A 17,786-nucleotide genomic window follows, 5' to 3' on the forward strand; every position below is an offset into this window, starting at 1 on the left:
TCTATTTTTTAAGACTTGTCCAAAATACCTAATGATAAATTTTCCGTAGCTAAAATTAGCTTTGCTAGGTTTAAGTACTTAGTGGTAAATTGAGTGCATCACACAGTTAAATTAGGACCACGTATATTAGAAGTGCAGGGATAGAGAGAAAAGCTGTTGCAAACTTGAACCAATTATTCTGCCCCTATGGCTCCAAATGGAAGCCTTACGCTATGAACAAAGTACTTACGGATTTTAAATTGTCAAGGTCTTAGACATCTTAGGAAATATTCTGTTTCTTCTTAGTGGAAGTGGAAAACTGAAGGTTTTAAAGGTGAGTGTATTGACCTTTTGTCTGCAAACCTTCTCCAAAGTCTCCAACATACAACTACTTCCCAAATATGAAGGGGGGGGGGGGGGGAAGCAGAGCTGTGTCTTGAAAATACAATTGATGAAGATGCCTCTTTTATATAGATAGGTTAATTCTTGCCCAAATTAAATGATCTCATCAGCTCAGGATATTGAGAATATGGAAATGGTGCATGACTGTGTCAAGTGTTCTGAGCTTTCTTTTTTCATTTCAGTAGTCGGAGAACCAAAAAACTACTGAGCAAATTGTTCAGCTTCATTATAGATGGCAAAACAGTGCCACAGAGGGAACGTTTTTGTCTTGGAGGAGTCTGAAGAGCAACTGAAGCTCTAATAGAGCTCATTTGTTGACATAAAATGTCTGGCTAGAGAGCTGAGTCTTTAGCTATGCTTGAAAGCTTGACAAATTTTTCTTTCTCAACTGCTCAGTGCTGGAGGAATCTAAAGAGCCATTGGCTGCTGCCAGCATTAGGAAGAAACCATTGTGGGTTTTTTCTTTTTCTTTTTTTTTTTTTTTTTTGTAAGCTCCACCTCAAGTCAGTAACATGATTAATATATTGGGTTGTTCTATTAATCCCTTGTTCTAGTGTCAGTAGTTTTTCAGGGCCTTTTTCCAGTTTGAAGAAAGAAATTACTGTAAAATGTCTTCTCCCTCTATCTTCACTCTGTGCCCCACTTTCTAATACTGTGATGGTGGTAAGCTTTAATTTGCTGTACAGACTGTGCAGGCAGTCATTTTCCGGTGATGCTAAACGGTGTCTTCCTTTGCATTGCATTTAGGTTTCAATGCTATGGGGTTTTCTACTGTAAGTCTTTTAACAATGAAGAGAGCTGAGTTTTCAAAATAGAGTTCTTACAGACTACTCTGGCATCACTAAGTATTAATTTTAAGCACTTAAGTGAATGTTGTGCACTTCAGAAGACTGGAATTTGAGATCACAAAATCCAGAATTGGTTTCATGTGTGTGTGTTCGTGTTGAAGTAGGAAGTAGAAGAGTGCGAAAAAAGGGATACTGCATATTTTTTTGGTTTAATTTTGAACTTGAAAAAATTTGTCCTGTTCTCTTGGAAGAACCATGAGAATAGTGTGCCAGCCCCAGAGGAAGACTTCCTTATCGTTCTGCTATTGAAACTCTTCCTGTTGACACACATGCTCGCTCTCTCTGGGGAACTTTACCCAGTCATCCAGAAGAGAGGCTGACTTCACGTGACTTTAATATGAGAATAGATGAGAGAAATTTGGATGGTCAGGACTTGGGGAGAGGAGACAAACTCGGAGACCTTAGCCTGTGTGAGGCTAATACATTAGATTTGTAACTTCTCTGAACTCAAACTAACAAGACTAAAAGTTGGAGATTTACCATGGCAGAATAGACTTCAATGCTGGCTGAGCAAGCCATCAATAATCAATATATTTTTGGCTAGAGTGGCTGCAGTTAAACTGTTGCTAACACTTCAGTTTAGTTTAAAGCCACATTGGGCGTGCCGACAGATGTTCCAGTCACACCTTTGAATTACAGGGGAAACAGCTTTTTTTAATACAATGTCTCACAACTTTGAAGGAAGTGGGAAGAATGCTCTCAAGTTGCATCAGCTGAGCTGAGAGAGCAAACTTACTCAGAAGAACTCTGAAGTGTGGCATTACTATCTGAAACAATGTTTTCATGTCCCTTTTCACTGCCTTTTAATATATTCTATGGTTAGCTTTAGAAAACGTATGCATGTATGATCAGCCATATACAGGTCATTTGTGAGAAGTGTGGATGCGTGGCATTTCCAAGGGCACATCATGAGTCAGTTAGCAAATGTGTGTGAACAGTGTACCAGAAACAGGTCACAGGCAGGAAGATGTGGAGTTCTGTGTCACTTTATGCTTCTCCTTTAAAGCCAAGGATGCAGGTTGACTTAATCTTTCCTTGCTGTAGTTCTTCAGTACTTACGTGCACATGCATCAGAGTGCTGTTGAACAAATCTGCAGAAAGGAAAAAGTATGTCTTTACTGAAGATAGGGTTGAAAGAAGCAAGATGATTCTGTTAATAGTAGAAAGCTATTTGGGAGCTGGAGACTGGGAAAGGCATGTGTCTAGTAAAATGCACTTCAGCTTAGCTGCAGACATCTGATAAAAAGTTATATTTGTTACCGTCGTTTAGAGTTCCCTTCTCTACTAGCAAACAAACCTGTGTTTCACTCATCCATGTAGTGCTAAGGTGCTTTAGCAAAGCCATAAGGACCACTGCCCAGCTTCCTGTCAGAGTTTTTATTCTATCAGTCTGCCAAGGAAATCTAGTGCTCAGCTTTGGTTATTAATGGATATGTAGAGGGGAAAGCTGTGATTTTATTTTTGGTTTATGCTCTTGTGTTTTGTAGTCTCTTGGTTACCCTTAGTTCCTCAATCCTGTCTCTTTTTTTTTCTTTTACTTTCTCTTTTTTTTGGTTAAATATAGGATACAGACATACATGTTTCTTGTTGCAGTTTTGAAACAAATGTTTATTATGAAGAATATTCATGACTTGCGCGGTACCTTTGTGGGAGGACCTTAGGCAGCCTCACAAGTGCTAATTACCTCATCAAAGTGCTTTGAAGTCCAGTGTGTGGTGTAAGGCTGTTGGCTGTAACTAAAGTAACTGTTTTCCATCTCCACTTCTGTGGAGAGTGGTGGAGCTGGGGGTCAGTCCTAATTTGCTGGGTTCTGGTAATGCCTTTAGGATAAAATCAGTGGGCTATATCAGAAAGCTTTATTACCATGTTTTATTGTGTTCCTGGTATCTTACGGGAGGACTGGTCAAAACCTAAACACACCCAAATACATCTGAATAAATCAGATGCAACAGATGGTTGAGTTGTTGCTGGCTACTGCTGAGTTCTAAACTCAGTGACTGTCAGGAGCTGCTGCCTTGGAAACAGAATACTGCTCCTGAGTTTAATAGAGACTTAACATACAAAATAAAATACAACGTAATACTGTGTTTTAGCCATGTTGCTGACACTGCGTTAGTTGACAGATGACTAATTTATAGATAACATTTTAATATGTAAACCCTCTGGGTTTTTTTCTTTCTTGTCTTTAGGCGAAGCCAAAAATCTTCCTACATATCCGGGGCCAAACAAGATGAGGGATTGCTACTGTACTGTAAACCTGGACCAGGAGGAGGTTTTCAGGACCAAAATAGTGGAGAAGTCATTATGGTAACAAATACATGTATACATGTTGTGTTAATTCTTCTCATTCTCTGCTTACTATGTTTGTTTAATGTTCCAAAGGTACTTTTTTGGGGGAGGAGAGAGGATGAATATGATCCTTCTTCCAGTTTTAAGAACATTAGTGGTAGAACTACTGATGTCACGATTCCTATCTGTGTATATGGGAAAATGTCTTCACCAAGGCAAGCCATATTAACTATTTTCCTAAGATTGTATAGCCAGTACTCCTTTCTTTCTACAATATTTGTTTTGAACTTCCCTAAGCTTTTTGGAACTCAACTTACGAGGGAGCATTGAACTCCATTTTGTGTCTGTCTATCTAGAATTTTGCATTGGTCTAGTTACCCTAATGGGTGGAGTTAGGGGTGGGTTTTTTTCTTCTGTCATGAGGCTGCAACTGAAAGGAGGGGTTTGAAAATAAGATGCCTGTCTGATTACCTTGGACACTTCCTGTGAGATTGTAAAAGCTAAATGTAGAATGAAACAGAACGAAAAGCATGTAGCAAAAGTTAAAATGCTTTCTCCTGGAAATCCCCAAACATAAAAAAAAAAAATAAAGGGAACAAGGCTGGGCATATATGTATACTCTGGCAAGTGAGCCTTTTTTTGGAGTTAAAGTTTATAATTTTTACCTTAACATATAAAGTGAGAAAAGAGTGAGGGTTGAGTTAAGCAGTTAGGAATTTGCTCTTTGTCTTGTTATTGTGAATAATTTACTTTGGGAAATGGCTCTAGACCCCACCCCCAACCCCTCAGAAGTACCTAACACATTTAAGAATGTGAGTCTGAGTAGCCTGAAGTGGGATTTATTCCCTTAAGTCACTTCAGTTGTTCTCTCGCATAATTTTTTGTCATCTTTTAGTCTTTATTCCTCATCTTGTATTCTGATATACTGTACTGGGGTCCATAATGGAGACTTTTGTGTCTTGAGGCATTTAGATTGGCTAAACATAATTAGAGTGTTTTTGAATTATGATGCTAACACTTTTCTGTCTGTAGTGTACTATATTTAAAAAAAAGTGAAAAAGCAGACTGAGCTGTATGTGCCTTTAACACTAACTGACATGCAGTGTCCCTGAACTGGTTGTTTCTCTAAAAGTGTAAAAATTACTTTGTAACTCATTTCAATTAATACCTGGGTCAACCAACTCTAACCCTCCTGGTCACAACTAGAAGTTGCACAGTGGTGTTTTTTTGCTGGATGATCATTAGTGCTTTGCAGGGAAATGGAAGGTGAGGAGTGGGGATGTATAAGAATAGTTGATGTAATTTCCTTGAGCTAATCCAAGTAGTAGTCTATTGAGAAAATGAACTCTTAGTAGAGGAATAAGCAACAAGTGTAAATCATTCAGTGGAAAAAAATTCCATCTGTCTTTAGATATCATTATAAAGCTGAAGAGGTACACAGAGGCTGAAGAAGTACACAGAGGCTGTGCAGAACTGGAAAGTTTCTGGTTTCCTGTGGAGCTAAGTTCTTTTTGTTAATTGAGGTGAATTCAGAGGAGAGCAACTGATTGGTCAGAGGTCTGGAAAAAAACATAACCGATGAGGAAAGCTTAAAAGATTGGAATTGTTTAGCCTAGAGAAGAGGGATGAGAGTAGATATAACCATGTAAATATATTAAATATCAAAACAAAAAACCCCAAACAACGAACCCCCAAAATAAACTTAAGAGGGAGGGAATTGCTCTGTATGTCCAGTATGGATATTGCAAGTAATAATGGACTTAAATTGCAGTGGAGAATGAATTTTAGGTTAAGGTTTATTGTGAAGAAAAATCTTCCTGTTGTTAAGGATTCTGAAGCACTGGAGGAGATTGCCTTGGTTTTTCCATATTTATTGCTGAAAGCTTTTAATAATTTCTATATAATCAGTCCTGACCAAAATATGGATCTTCCTGCTTTGGAACAGTGGTGGACCAGATGACCTCTTGAAATTCCTTTACAGTCCTATTTTCTTTGATCTGAGGGTTGACTAAAGATGATCATCTTCGTTGTTGTTTCTTCTCCCAGTGAATTCCTGTTTTAAGTGCTAGTCTTCCTTCTCCCTCTGTGAGCTTCTATTTGCAAGTAGTATTTTTGAAAAACTTGCTTCTTCACAGGCCCTGAATATCCACTTATAGACATTGATGTCAACTGAATTTTGCATTTATCCATATAGATGTTTCCCTGTCCTTGTTCTTCTGTTGCATAAAAGAAAAGCAGACAAAAAAAATTCCCAAATACATGAATGGTAAAACTGGGATGTCTTCCCAATCTGTGAATAGGAATTGTTCTTACTTAGTGAGGCACACTCAAACAGCTACTTAATCTTTAATAGATGTAAACACAGTCATAAAAACAAGTGCATAGACTTCCAGAGGAAGATGTTTTTCAAATTATTTCAGACCATACTGCTGTCGCCTATTGTTTTTTGTAAGACTCTGAGATGAGCACATAGCTGAGGAGCCAGTCATGCTGTTACATTCTTTAATGCTTGTTGAGTAACCGTGAATTATTGGGCAGGCGAGGCTTATGTGCCCTAAGGCCCATAATTTGTATGCAGCAGAGAAATACCTGCTTTCATGTACTGGGTTTCTTTACCAGGCGCTTGCCAGCATAATAGTGAAGCATGTGTTGGGTCCCTTTTTCTGAGGTATCATGTGATATGTGATGTTAGATGGGAGCAGGGATATGAAGCTGGACCAATGCATGACTAAAATAATTGAATCCTGCCTAGACATCTGCATGGCTGGCATTGAAGTGGGTGACACAGCCTTTGACTGTAGTCTGAAGGGGAGAACACTGGCTCTGCTCTGTTGTTCATGCCTATTTTCTACTTCCTGTCGCTGCATGGCTGACACAGGGCTTGCTATAAAGTAAGTTTTAAGAATTACCTGCATTTTCACTCATACTGGTAACTTCCTGATGTTCCAGTAAGCTCAAAAAAATGATTTTCATGTAGTTTTTGAAAAATAAGATCCTTTGTGTGACTGTCTGAATTGAAAAGTGTTTTGTATGCAGCCCTAGCACTACTGACTCTGAAATGATGTCTTCTCATTCAGATTTGTCCTGGAGAAGCCTATCTTTTCCAGCATATCTGCATTAAAAGGTTTATAAAGTCACACTGAAACATTGTCTTGCATACTTGGGAATTCAAGGAGTGCTTGCTTTTTTTTTCTTCTTCTTTTTTTTCTTACTCAGTTGAGCTTCATTAAGCTTCTACTAAGTACTGCAGAAATGTCTATTTTTCCAGGCAGGCCTTCTGATGTAAAGCTTAAATAGAACTAGCAAATGGCAGAGAGGAAGCAGTTCTGTCTCCTTCCCAGAGGGACTTGGATGAATGTCCAGTTCTGGCTTGCTTGGGATATCTGTGGCAGAGCCTTCAGGCTCTGACTCATCATCTCCTCTGTTTTACACTGGGACAGTGTTAAGTTACCTCCCTGAGCTCTGTCCTAATCCTCTGCAACAGGCTGTGGCAGAGGGATGAGAAGACAGCCGAGAGCCGTAACCTCTTAAACCCACAAAGCATGAATCATTCAGAACTCTAAGAACTGAACCAGCACATCCTGTTGCCCAGTCTGGTGCCCTTACGAGCGCTCTGAAGAGAATCTCTGTGAGCCTGATGCCCTTTTTTATCGAAGTTTGCATCTCAAAAACTGAGAGCAGCAGACTGCTCCTCTGTTCAGCAGTCAGGTGGGACTCATAAATTACAATCAGGAACTTAAATAATTCCTGCCATCCAGCCTCTGTTGGCTTCTATTAAACTGGATGGTGGCACTGCTGCCATGTGCTAGAAGATTTTGAGGGCTGCTGTGAGGATAACTTGGTAGCGTCTGACTGAAACAAGTCAAGGGTTATAACATGGGCAGGCCTTTCTATGAAACCACAGAGCGATGCAAAAGTACTGTTTATGTGGGGCAGTTCAGGGTCATCCGACTTCTCTGGGGATCTTTGGACAAGCACAGTGAACGCATGGGTTGGTCAGTGCAAGCTTTCCAGGTTCCCAGGAAGAGAATCTTGAACTCTTCAAGCAGCACTGTTTTCATAAACTCCTTGGCACAAGCTTTTAGTAAGTTCTAAGAAGATCACATGCAAGTCATAAGATATGAGGAAGAGGTCAGTTAGAGCCAGGATTTAATATGCTTCTCTGTTTTGTATTTGTTGTTCAATATTTATATTACAGTCATCCACAAAGGCACTGAATAGAATTGGATCTGTTCCATATAACCTAGTGGAGATGTAGGTGAAAGGACTCATGTATTTTATGTCCTAAGGAACATGTGAGAATTATTTTTTTTTTAAATGCACAGATCTACAACTTTTCTTTAGTTCTGAGCTGGTAGTAGATAGCTTGACAAGAATGTTGCCTATTAATTTCCTTTGCTGAACCAACTACTTAGCTTCCCCCATGTGTAGCTTCAAACTTCAGGCTCCACCATCCAGGACTTGTTCCTAGCTACAGATCTTCCCTGAGGATAAACTTTCTTGGCTTGTTAGCATTAAGACTGACTTTGCCTTTGCTGTTTGCATCAAATGTTTCCATTCACTTAAAGGGCAGTGTCAGCTGCAACAGGAAATCAAGGCAGCTTCTCAAATCATAGGTGAAGAATGGAAGGAATGTGACATCTCTAAATTTGTTTCAAGGATATGAATAAAGGCAAAAACTGTTGTACGTTAAGAATCAAATGGCCGGCAGTGTGTGCTTTAGAGAGATGAGCCAAGCGTCTTGAGTCTGTGATTATTTAGTTCTCCACTATTTCACTGAGGAATTTTTCACGTGCTAAACATAGTGATCAAAGCCTGAATGAAAGAGCAAATGAAGCCAGAGGCACTTTCCTCACCCCCAGTCTTTTTCTTGCTAGTCTCCAGTGAAGGTAACAGTGAGAACTACAAGTCTGCAGTGTGCTTGTGAGTGTATAGTGAAATGTGCTGTAAATTCATAGTTAAGGCTGTGTTCTCTTTAAGAAGAGGTTTCTGTGTCTGTTTTAGCATTAAATCAGGTAACAGGTTCACTCAGTAGCTCTCAGGACTTCCTCTAAGTAATTCTACTGCCATATTTAACATTGTTATTTTTTAATTCTAGGCTCACTTAAACCCTTTATTTTCATGTGTTTGGAGTTCATGGCTGCATAGCTAAACTTCTCTTGGGTTCCGATAACATCTTGGATGCGGGCCACTTCTCAAATATTAAACACAAAGTTGTTTCCCTCAGTTGGAGTGTTGCCAAAATTAGTTGTTGTATCCGAGTTAGTTCCATTAGCTCCTTCCATATTCTTAAAGTTGCCAGGTCACCTCCTTGAAATAACAGCTTTCCCCAGCCTGGAGGCCTTAAGTAAAGAAGCCTTGAGCTGGATGCTGTAGCATGTTCTGCTGTCTACATGTTCTGTAGCTTCTCTCCAGCATGTTCCCAGCTTGTTCCTTGGTGTGCTGTCTGTGCTACGGTCTGCCATCTTCTGCACTCGACTGCATCTAACCGTGGCTTGAATTCTTAGTTTCAATAGACTTCAATTCTGAAAACACCCCAAGCCTTTAAGGGGAAGGGATAAGATGGGTATTGGTAAAACTTCAGCCTGGTCAGGGTTATTTTTGAAGGCAAGGACTGTGTGGTTGTGTAGGGAAATAATACAACTGGGAAGGTCGCCAGGAAGGGAAGCAAGACTTAATGGAAGGAGGAGAATTGAAGTGAACCTTGAGACCCAAGGCAGGGTTTATGAATGAGAGTGTTTATCCACACGAAAAGCCACCCATGTGAATAACAATTGTTGGTGTTGTAGGCTGCTCTGAGTGATTAAAAAAAAAAAAAAATGTAGATGCAGCTGTAATGTGACTTCTGTCGTTTGTGTGTGTCATCTTACAGAATATTTTAGGAGGTGACTAGGGGCCAAATGGCTGCTGCTTAAAGTTATCATAATCCCTGTAAGCCTCATTGAGCCAAACCAGCAACTGTCAAGTGAGGATGATAACTATAGCTAGTGTGTCTGTCTCTCTCTTCTGAACATAGGGCTGAGAAAATGCACACTGCTTTATTTTTCATCTGTGCAGTAGGGGTGGTTGTGGCTATAACACAGCAGTGTCCATCTGGGTGTCTCTGCACAGTGACACAAGAAAAAACTTGCTTAGGCTCGGTGGATGCTTGAAAGACTGCAGCCTGCACTCTAACAGTGGGCATAAGTGGTATGCTTGGATTTAGATGTTGCCTTGTGTGCTGTATACTTCCTGCTGTGTGTCCTCTGCCAAAACTGTGCTTCAGATATAATAGTAGGTATTTTTAATAAATTGTGTAAGGAAGCTACCATGACATCTGCCGACTTTGGCTCTTACAGAGCCTGTCTTTCTTGCCTGTCGTGTTGTAGCTCTGTGTCTAGTAGGAGACTGAAGTGTATTCAGATTTTATTTGGCTTGCTGCATCTGCTTTGAATAAACCTTCTCTTCTCTAGCCCACTCCCTTTACGTACGCTGCAAAGCATAGTATAAAACTTATTAGCCAAGTAGTAGAAAAACCTTAGTAGTAGAAACAAACAAGTGTACTCCTTTGTACAGACTGATTTTGCTTCCAGCTCACATGGTGATGTGAACTCTGGTCTTCAGTTCATGCAACAGGATGAATCCAGTATTTCTAAACGTTTTAAAATAGTCAGAGGATGTGGAGTTGTCTGTGGCATGTTAATAGTCCTTACTTTCAATCACAAAACCAGTTTAAATAAAAAAAATCCATACACAAAGACTTCTGGTTTGAGGAGTTTCATTATTATTCAGCATGCAACTCTTTTACTTCATCCACTGAAGTACTGGTGCCAAAACAAAAACAAAACTGCTTTACTGAATCCTAAGTATTGAGAAACAAGCATGAGGTTTTGCAACACAGCCTGAAACTAAATAAACGTTTCTACACTGAGATGTGTTTTATGAAGTCTCTTCCTCTCTGTTAATATTATTTGCGATGATTTTAGTTATCTGAAGGTATGAAATTAAAGCTGCAAGTATGCTTCTGGAGTTTAGTAAAACATGTAAAAGAGAACAAATTTTGAACCTTTTCTAGGGGAAGAAGTTCACATTTATGTTTGAAATGAGGATTTTTTTCCGTATTTGTTTTCATTCCACTTGATCTACACAGTAATTTGTTTCTCTTCTCCTTCCCTGTCTCCTCCTAAAAATATCCAAGACACACATTAGAAGAGATTCAAAAATAGATACCTTGAAATGGGAAGGCCTCTAAGTTGGATAGCTGTATGTGAGTGAAACAATACCTAGAGAGAACTCTTTGGGTCTGATTTCCTGGTATTCCTGCTCCTGTGAGCATTCAGAACAAACAAATTTTTGGTGAGGGGAGAGTATGCCTGAAGATTGAAATCCATTGCGCTATTCTTTATGCTTTTACTTGACTTTTGTGGGTTTTTTGTCTCTCTTATGTCATGACAGCTGTGAGAGCATCCTAAGGAAAGTGTCCTGAGGAGGGACCTTGCATGCCTGAAAGCTTGGAGCAAGGATTTGAAAATTGGTACAGCTCTTTCTCAGTAGTTTCTAATCCCCTCAGGAAAACAAGAGAGAGTGACTTCAGAACAAATCCCACTTCATATCTAAATCGTAGTTGATAGCTACACTGATACTCTTCTCATCACTGCGATAGCAAAACTAAAAAGAAATTAGTAAAACTCTTCTAAATTTAGTAGTCTTTATTGAAGAAGCTAGGTTTGAAAATGCTTTTATATTCTGCTTGGAAGGAGCTGAATTGCATTTACAGTGGAGGTCCACTGTTTCTGTCCTTGCAAGATCTTCTCTCAGCAGTTACATCCCATCACTTATTTGAAGCACAGGAGAAACTGAATTATGATAGCACTGGTCTTGTCCATGCCCTTCCATTGTGACCATACTGATGCGCAGCCTACGCTGCAAGATTGAGCGAGGGGGCCCTCATTATTTCTTCTCCTCTTTGAACGATTAAAATTTCTCCTGAGCATAGGGTTGGTTTATCTACAAGGAAAGCTGAACTCAAAACCTGGAAGTTTAATCTGAACTCGCTTGGTTCTGAAAGATTCCTGAGTTTTCAGCCAGGCTAGTTCTACTATTTGTTTTGGATGATCTTGTCAGACTCCTGAGGGCTGTGTAGGCAGATGCTGCTGCTTTTTATTAATTGCTATGTCAAAATAAAAGTACTCACTGAAGCCCCATCAGACCAATTCTGGCTTTTAGGAGAGAGGGGACACTGAAGGAGGGATTTAGCTGTTCTTTTGGAAAAACCATTCTGGAGCCCTGGGGCTCACGCTCAAGATAAGTTAGCTTGGGAAATAAATCATGGGGTTTGACTGCTGCGACCTCTTGCTCTTCAGGTCTGGGTGGGAGACAAAGCGAGTACTGTTCTGAAGAGATACATGGAGGAAAAGCACATATTTAACTGGAAGCTGGAAGTATGTGCGTGGTTACTTTTGATTCCTTCAGAAAGAAGATACTGTTTCTTCAGAGCTACACAAGATTGGGGCAGAGGGATATCAGATTTATCTTGATGTGTATCCTTATAGTTAAAATTTTGCTGGCTAATTATCTAGTGCAGAGTGAGTGCACTTGTGTTGGAAATCTGCTTGCTTATATTAATTAAGAACACAGTGCACCTCAGGGGTGTTACCTGACTGATGAGAGGTTGTGAATCTACAAGGGGTACAAGATCTTGGAGGGGGAAAGCCAAGAGCAGAACAAAGCTTCTCTTCTCTTGACAGCAGCCGCAAATAATGTATCCTGTGCAGAGTACTAGCCAGCAGGCACTGCTCAGGCTAATAAGCCTTGTGCCTAAAAGTGGTGACCAGATGTGGTCCCTGCATGGCTAAGTCAGCCTTCATAGCATTTCTTCTGTTAATCAGTCTCTTTCTGATACTGTGTATTGGATTAGATGCTTCCTGTTGTCCACTCTACTTTTCTGAATTTTGTGTTTGTTTTGCTGTGGTGTGGTCTTAGTTATCTTCTGCCCCTGACCGCCACCAGTGACAACATTAATAGGGGACTTGCCAAAAGCCCCAGTTGTTGTCTCTTCCACTGCTCTTTCCACCCTGAATCAGCTGAGCTGAATTAAACTAAGTCTCACTTGTATTTATGTTGCCTTTAGACTTCCACTATACTGAAGCTTCCCTTGTATTCTTGATAGAGGATTGGGTATATAATCCACAGTTCATTAAGTATCATTTCATTCTAAGGTCATTAGTGAGTAAATTCATCTGTCATGTTCTTCCAGCAGAAAGGACAATTTTATGGCTGAACAGAGTATTAGGGCTCGGAATGATGCAAGTGTTTTGCATGTATAGTGCACTAGGTATTTGGGCAATGTTTATGCATTTGTGTAGCCCCCTTGGGTTAAGCCTGTGCGTGAAAACTTGCACCAAGTGATGTGTACCAAATGAGGCCCTTGGGGCTGCCAGCAGAAGTGTGGCTGCAGGGACAGTCAGTTCCCAGTTTGGTAGAAGCTGCTTGTACCAAAGACCTCATGTGTTTTGTGCCTGAGCAGTGGCTGCTGAATTCTTGATTCCAAATAAAACGTCAGAATGGGTAAAGAGGACATAACCAAGAGTGCTGAATTGGAGGGGGCAGTTGGGACAAACAGTCAAACCAGCTGCCATTTCCAGCTGTTAGATTTTCTCCCCTGCCTTCACAGTAGGGATGACCAAATGGGGCTCACGTGGTTGCCAGAACTTATGGCTGGATGCATTTATTTCAAAGAATGGGAAACCATTTCAGTCATGCAAGTTTAACCTGTGGGTATGCTTTGGGCTTCATTGTTTTTCCAATATGTTCTTCCATGTGGCTGGTGGAGCAGTGACTTAAATAATTTTATTACTGAATATTGAGTGATGTCTCTGGACTTCATGAAATTAATGTGGCATATTCCCTTCAAACACAGAGTGGTTAGCTAATTTACAGTGCCTGTGTGTTTTGAGTGGGACTGGTCAGCTAGCTCTTGAGTGAATGTGGCCATTCTGGGGGAGTGTATTTTTGCTGTAGGCAGAAATACAAGCAAAATTGTATGGTGATGTAAAATATCCGGAAAGTAGCCAAGGGAATGACCTCTCCTGACAAAATGCTGAAATATTTAATGTTAATGCAAGGAACTGTTAATAATTTTTCATATATCTAATTTTCTAACATACAAAGCCTTTGATAATGATTAAAGCTACAGCACAATTCTGTCCCATTTTTTGTGCTTAGCCAAGACAATAAGGAGGTCTGTGTTTAAAAGGGGAAGAAAAAATCTTCTGGCTTTCAGCCTGTTGGAATTAGATTTATTTTTAAGTCTACATCTGCAGTGCTTGCTGTATTTGTCCATACGACTCAAATTGCATGCACTCATTTAGATCTACTGAAGCATGAGTGACTTGGAATGAAAAGTCTATGTAAAATGGTAGACCGGTCAATGAATAAATAATGTTGATATGTGCTTATAGTTCTTAGGAGTAAATCCTTAACCATATAATTGGATAGAGAGAAACTGAAAGGGTTGCTATTAGGTGTCTGAGATTTTTCCCATTTAAATTGGTAGGATCCAAAGAAAGCCCCTTCAGTCTCTAAAGAGTTTTTCATGCTGAGATAGTATTTACTTTTTTTAAATCTGGTCTTACTGTAAAAGAACTTATTCTATACAATTCCAGTAAGCAAAAATAGGCAGATATGCAGTGCTATCAGGTAACAACCATCATGCCAGCTCCAAGGCTAGTTACCATCAGTTGACTGAATCTGACTTTAAATAAGAAACTTTGTGGAGGATAAGAAAAGAAGCAATAGCTCTAGGCATTTTATTTTAAATAAACTAAATCCATTAAAAAAAATATAGAGATATGCCATGAACCACGCTGTTTTGCTCATCCTGTTCATGTGTGTGTTTTTGCAATCTCTGTCGTAATGGTCTATTGTAAGCATAGTGTGGTAGCAGGGGCCTCTCTCCACCCTTCAAGGCACTGTATGTTAACAAATAATGTGGTCTCTGCCCTCTTGGTTTAGGGACACTTGTTTTCCAGATAAAAATAACTATCTGTTCTTTTTTGCACATTAAGAAATCTTATTCTGTGGGCATTTAAGATAGTTGGGAGGAGTCAAAGTAGAACAGTGCTTCAAGGTGCACATTCATGGGGGGGAAAGACCATCACAGTCCAGAGTGATGTTCTGGGTGTGAAGTATAAACAAACATGCTGGCTCCTCCAGGATACCAAAACTAATTTCTTTTTTTTTTGTGTGTGTGTGTGTATGTGTTTATGTGTATGTTTTTTTGTTTATCCAGCCCCTTCTATGGAGAAGACTTTTACTGTGAAATTCCTCGGACCTTTCGCCATCTGTCATTTTATATTTTTGACAGAGATGTTTTTCGAAGGGATTCCATCATAGGTATGTGTTCATAAATTATATTTTCTTTATGGCTTACTTCTCTTGGATTTTAACTGTTAGATTGTATGTAGTCTTAAGAGTTCAGGTCTTGATAGGGCTGACAATGACAGTGGTAAGTACAGCTCAGTATTATAGAATCATAGAATGGTTTGGGTTGGAGGGAACCTTAAAGATCATCTAGTTCCAACCCCCAATCACCCTTTTTTGTCAAGTGACAAAAATGCCTTCAGTATTGCATATTATGAAGAAGGCTGGGATAAATGTTGTCAGTTATGATAGCAAATCCAGACTGCAGTTTAACTGAAATAGGCAATAAAGCATTGTTTAAGTGTTTGCAACATTGTTTGTTACTGCACTGTCTAGCAGTTTTCCAGGGCTCATTACACTTACCTGCATGCAGTATTGTTAAACTAAGACTACCTTAATGACATGCAGATTAATAGCTACTGGTCATAGGTACCCACAGTACAATGATGACAGAATTTTACACAGAGTATCAGAGCAAGCTGTTGCCTACAGAATAGCTCTGTAAGACTTCCAGTGCCTATTTGACATGGGCAAGACCTCTGCTTTTCCAGATGTTATTTGCTATGCATTTCACCTGCAGCAAGTTGCATGACACTCCATTTATCTCTTCAGGGCTAAAAATATTGTAAAACCTTAGTTGTTATTGAGGGGAACAGTTTCCGCTTTAAGTCATTTTAACTGTCTGGATTTTTTTTTTGGTTTTTCATCTCTTACTTTTGAAATAAGTCATGTATGACTACCATTTTTCTAATTCCAGTATAACATAACTATAGCTATCAGTGAGGTCTGTATGTCTTGACAGAGCTTGTACTGAGGAAGTTGTCTGATGCTGAGCAACAGTTTGTATAATGCTGTAAAATACATTCTGTTAAAGTGCATGGGGTGGTGGTGCAGATCTCTTAGTATGTATCTTTACAGTACGCTAGTTTATCATGCAGTCACTAGTTTTTTCTTTAATTACTGTTTTACATTTTACATATGAGCTAGGAAACTGGGTCGTCATTCTCTTTATGTCCCTAACTGAGCTCATGTGTGTACAGCATCTAGCAATCTGGCATCCTGGGGAGGTCAGGGTCAGTTTCTGACTTTTGAGTGAGCTTTTGGAAAGCTTTTTGGTCTCTCTAATCTGTAGTTTCCCCTTGTAACCTGAAAGTAGTACCTCCTTTCTTTCAACTGATGAGTTTTTCATTGTTGAAATTGCCTCATCTGATCTCCTGTGTGTCACTGGTTTTCTGCAGCTGCAGTGACCCATGAACAGGCCATGGACTGGGATCTTTCTTGCTCAGGGCTTTACTCCGTCTCTTGGAACAAGGGTCTCTGAACACTTAACACAAGCCAGACCCATGAAATTGCAGATAGAGAAGTGCATATTAAAACAGTGTTCCTGTTTTAATAATCAAGCTCTGACATTGGAGGGTAATTCTTCAGGAGCTGCTAGAGTAATCTTGTCCTAAAGGTACTGGGAGCAGTTCGTGAAAAGAAGGACTTGCAGAAGATATAAAGAGACTTTTGTTTGGATGCCTGAATGATTGATCGGGTTTCTATTTTTCGCTACCTCTTCAGGAAACAGCAGTGTTGACTTTTGTATGTGTTGCAGAATCCATAGGCAGGCAGACTGGTGTGTTACGATACTGATGTAGCACTGAAAGTCGAAACTCCAGTGTTAACCTGTCTCCATTGAGATTTTACAGTGCATATTAGCTGTTATAGTCTGAGTTTTCCCCTTTTCCTCCCTCTGTTGCCCTCCTTCCTTATCACAGGCATATTTTGAAGACCATTTCAAAGATGTGGAAATGTGATGAATAACAATGAAGAGAAGAAAAATATCCAGAATTACTGTCACTTTTGATACTAACTCTACAAGTTCTGCTTGTAATAGGATAATGTTCTGGAAAGAGAACAGTGCTCTGGAGTAACTGCATGTGATTATTTTCAGTAGTTCCTGTTGAACAGGAGTCAGCAGCAGCAAAGCTAAACAGTGGAGATTTTTTGAAAAAGGGAATTCTTTCATTGGAACAAAGCCTGTAATATTTAAAAGGAATAGCGGCTCTATGTGTGTCTCCAGCTCAGTCTGAAGAGACCTTTTCTTGAAGAGGCTTGAGCAAGAGAGGTTTGGAAGAGGTCCCTACTGAAAAAGGTTGGTCAGAGTAGTGCTAGAATAAGCTCTTTTCCACTGAACTGCTGAATTGTACAAATAGGGGCCCTTTGTTTCCATTACAGAGATCGCTTGTTATATTATGTCATCACGAGACGCTTCTGCTGAAGAAAATGTGGTTACCCATGCTCATCTAGCAATGCACTTTCTCAGAGAAGGGAGTTGGGGGTTGTGTCTTCCATCCAGGGAGACTAATTTTAAGTTCAGATGTTACTGAGCTTGTGAATTTGCCTGTGTTTCCTGTGTGATGTGGTATGTTTAAGACATCTGTTTGCATTGTTTGTTTGGCTAGTTTTGAGGGAGTTTCGAGACAGAGAGAGAACAAAGTGCGTGTGTCAAAATGGTGAGAATTTGGCAAGTAGCTATTTTTTGAAGATGGCTAGCAGAGTTCCTTTTGAATCACTATTAAGTATTGCCAGAACTTTCTCTTGGTGTTATAGTATTGATTTCCAGGGTGACCGGAGCTCAGAGTAGGCATGCTTTTATTTATTCAAATATGAAATACAAGTTTGTGATGGGAAATTCTTTAACATCTGAAATGCAACTCTGTGTGTGACAGATGAGAATGCTCAAGGCACCAAAAGTGGAAGGAGTGGGGCCGAGAAAATGAAAAACAAGAACCCCCTGAAACCTCTGACAGAAACTTCCGAGGAGAACCAAACAAATTCAGAAACTGGAACACATGTGTAGCAGATACGTTTTGGAACATACTG

The 17,786-nt window shown here is 39.8% G+C and overlaps 1 protein-coding gene across 3 annotated transcripts in view; it reads left to right on the forward strand.

The window, feature by feature from the left end:
* RASA3 (RAS p21 protein activator 3) overlaps positions 1-17,786 on the forward strand; it is a 187,886-nt gene that overhangs the window by 87,349 nt on the left and 82,751 nt on the right. For all 3 annotated transcript variants that reach the window (XM_054822984.1, XM_054822995.1, XM_054822975.1), the window contains exons 2-3: positions 3,419-3,536; positions 14,788-14,891. In XM_054822984.1, coding sequence (XP_054678959.1) covers positions 3,460-3,536; positions 14,788-14,891 — 181 coding nt within the window. In that variant the 5' untranslated portion in view covers positions 3,419-3,459. The remainder of the gene's footprint in view (positions 1-3,418; positions 3,537-14,787; positions 14,892-17,786) is intronic.

This window comes from Grus americana, chromosome 1 (genome assembly GCF_028858705.1).
Source record: "Grus americana isolate bGruAme1 chromosome 1, bGruAme1.mat, whole genome shotgun sequence".
Classification (NCBI taxonomy): Eukaryota; Metazoa; Chordata; class Aves; order Gruiformes; family Gruidae; genus Grus; species Grus americana.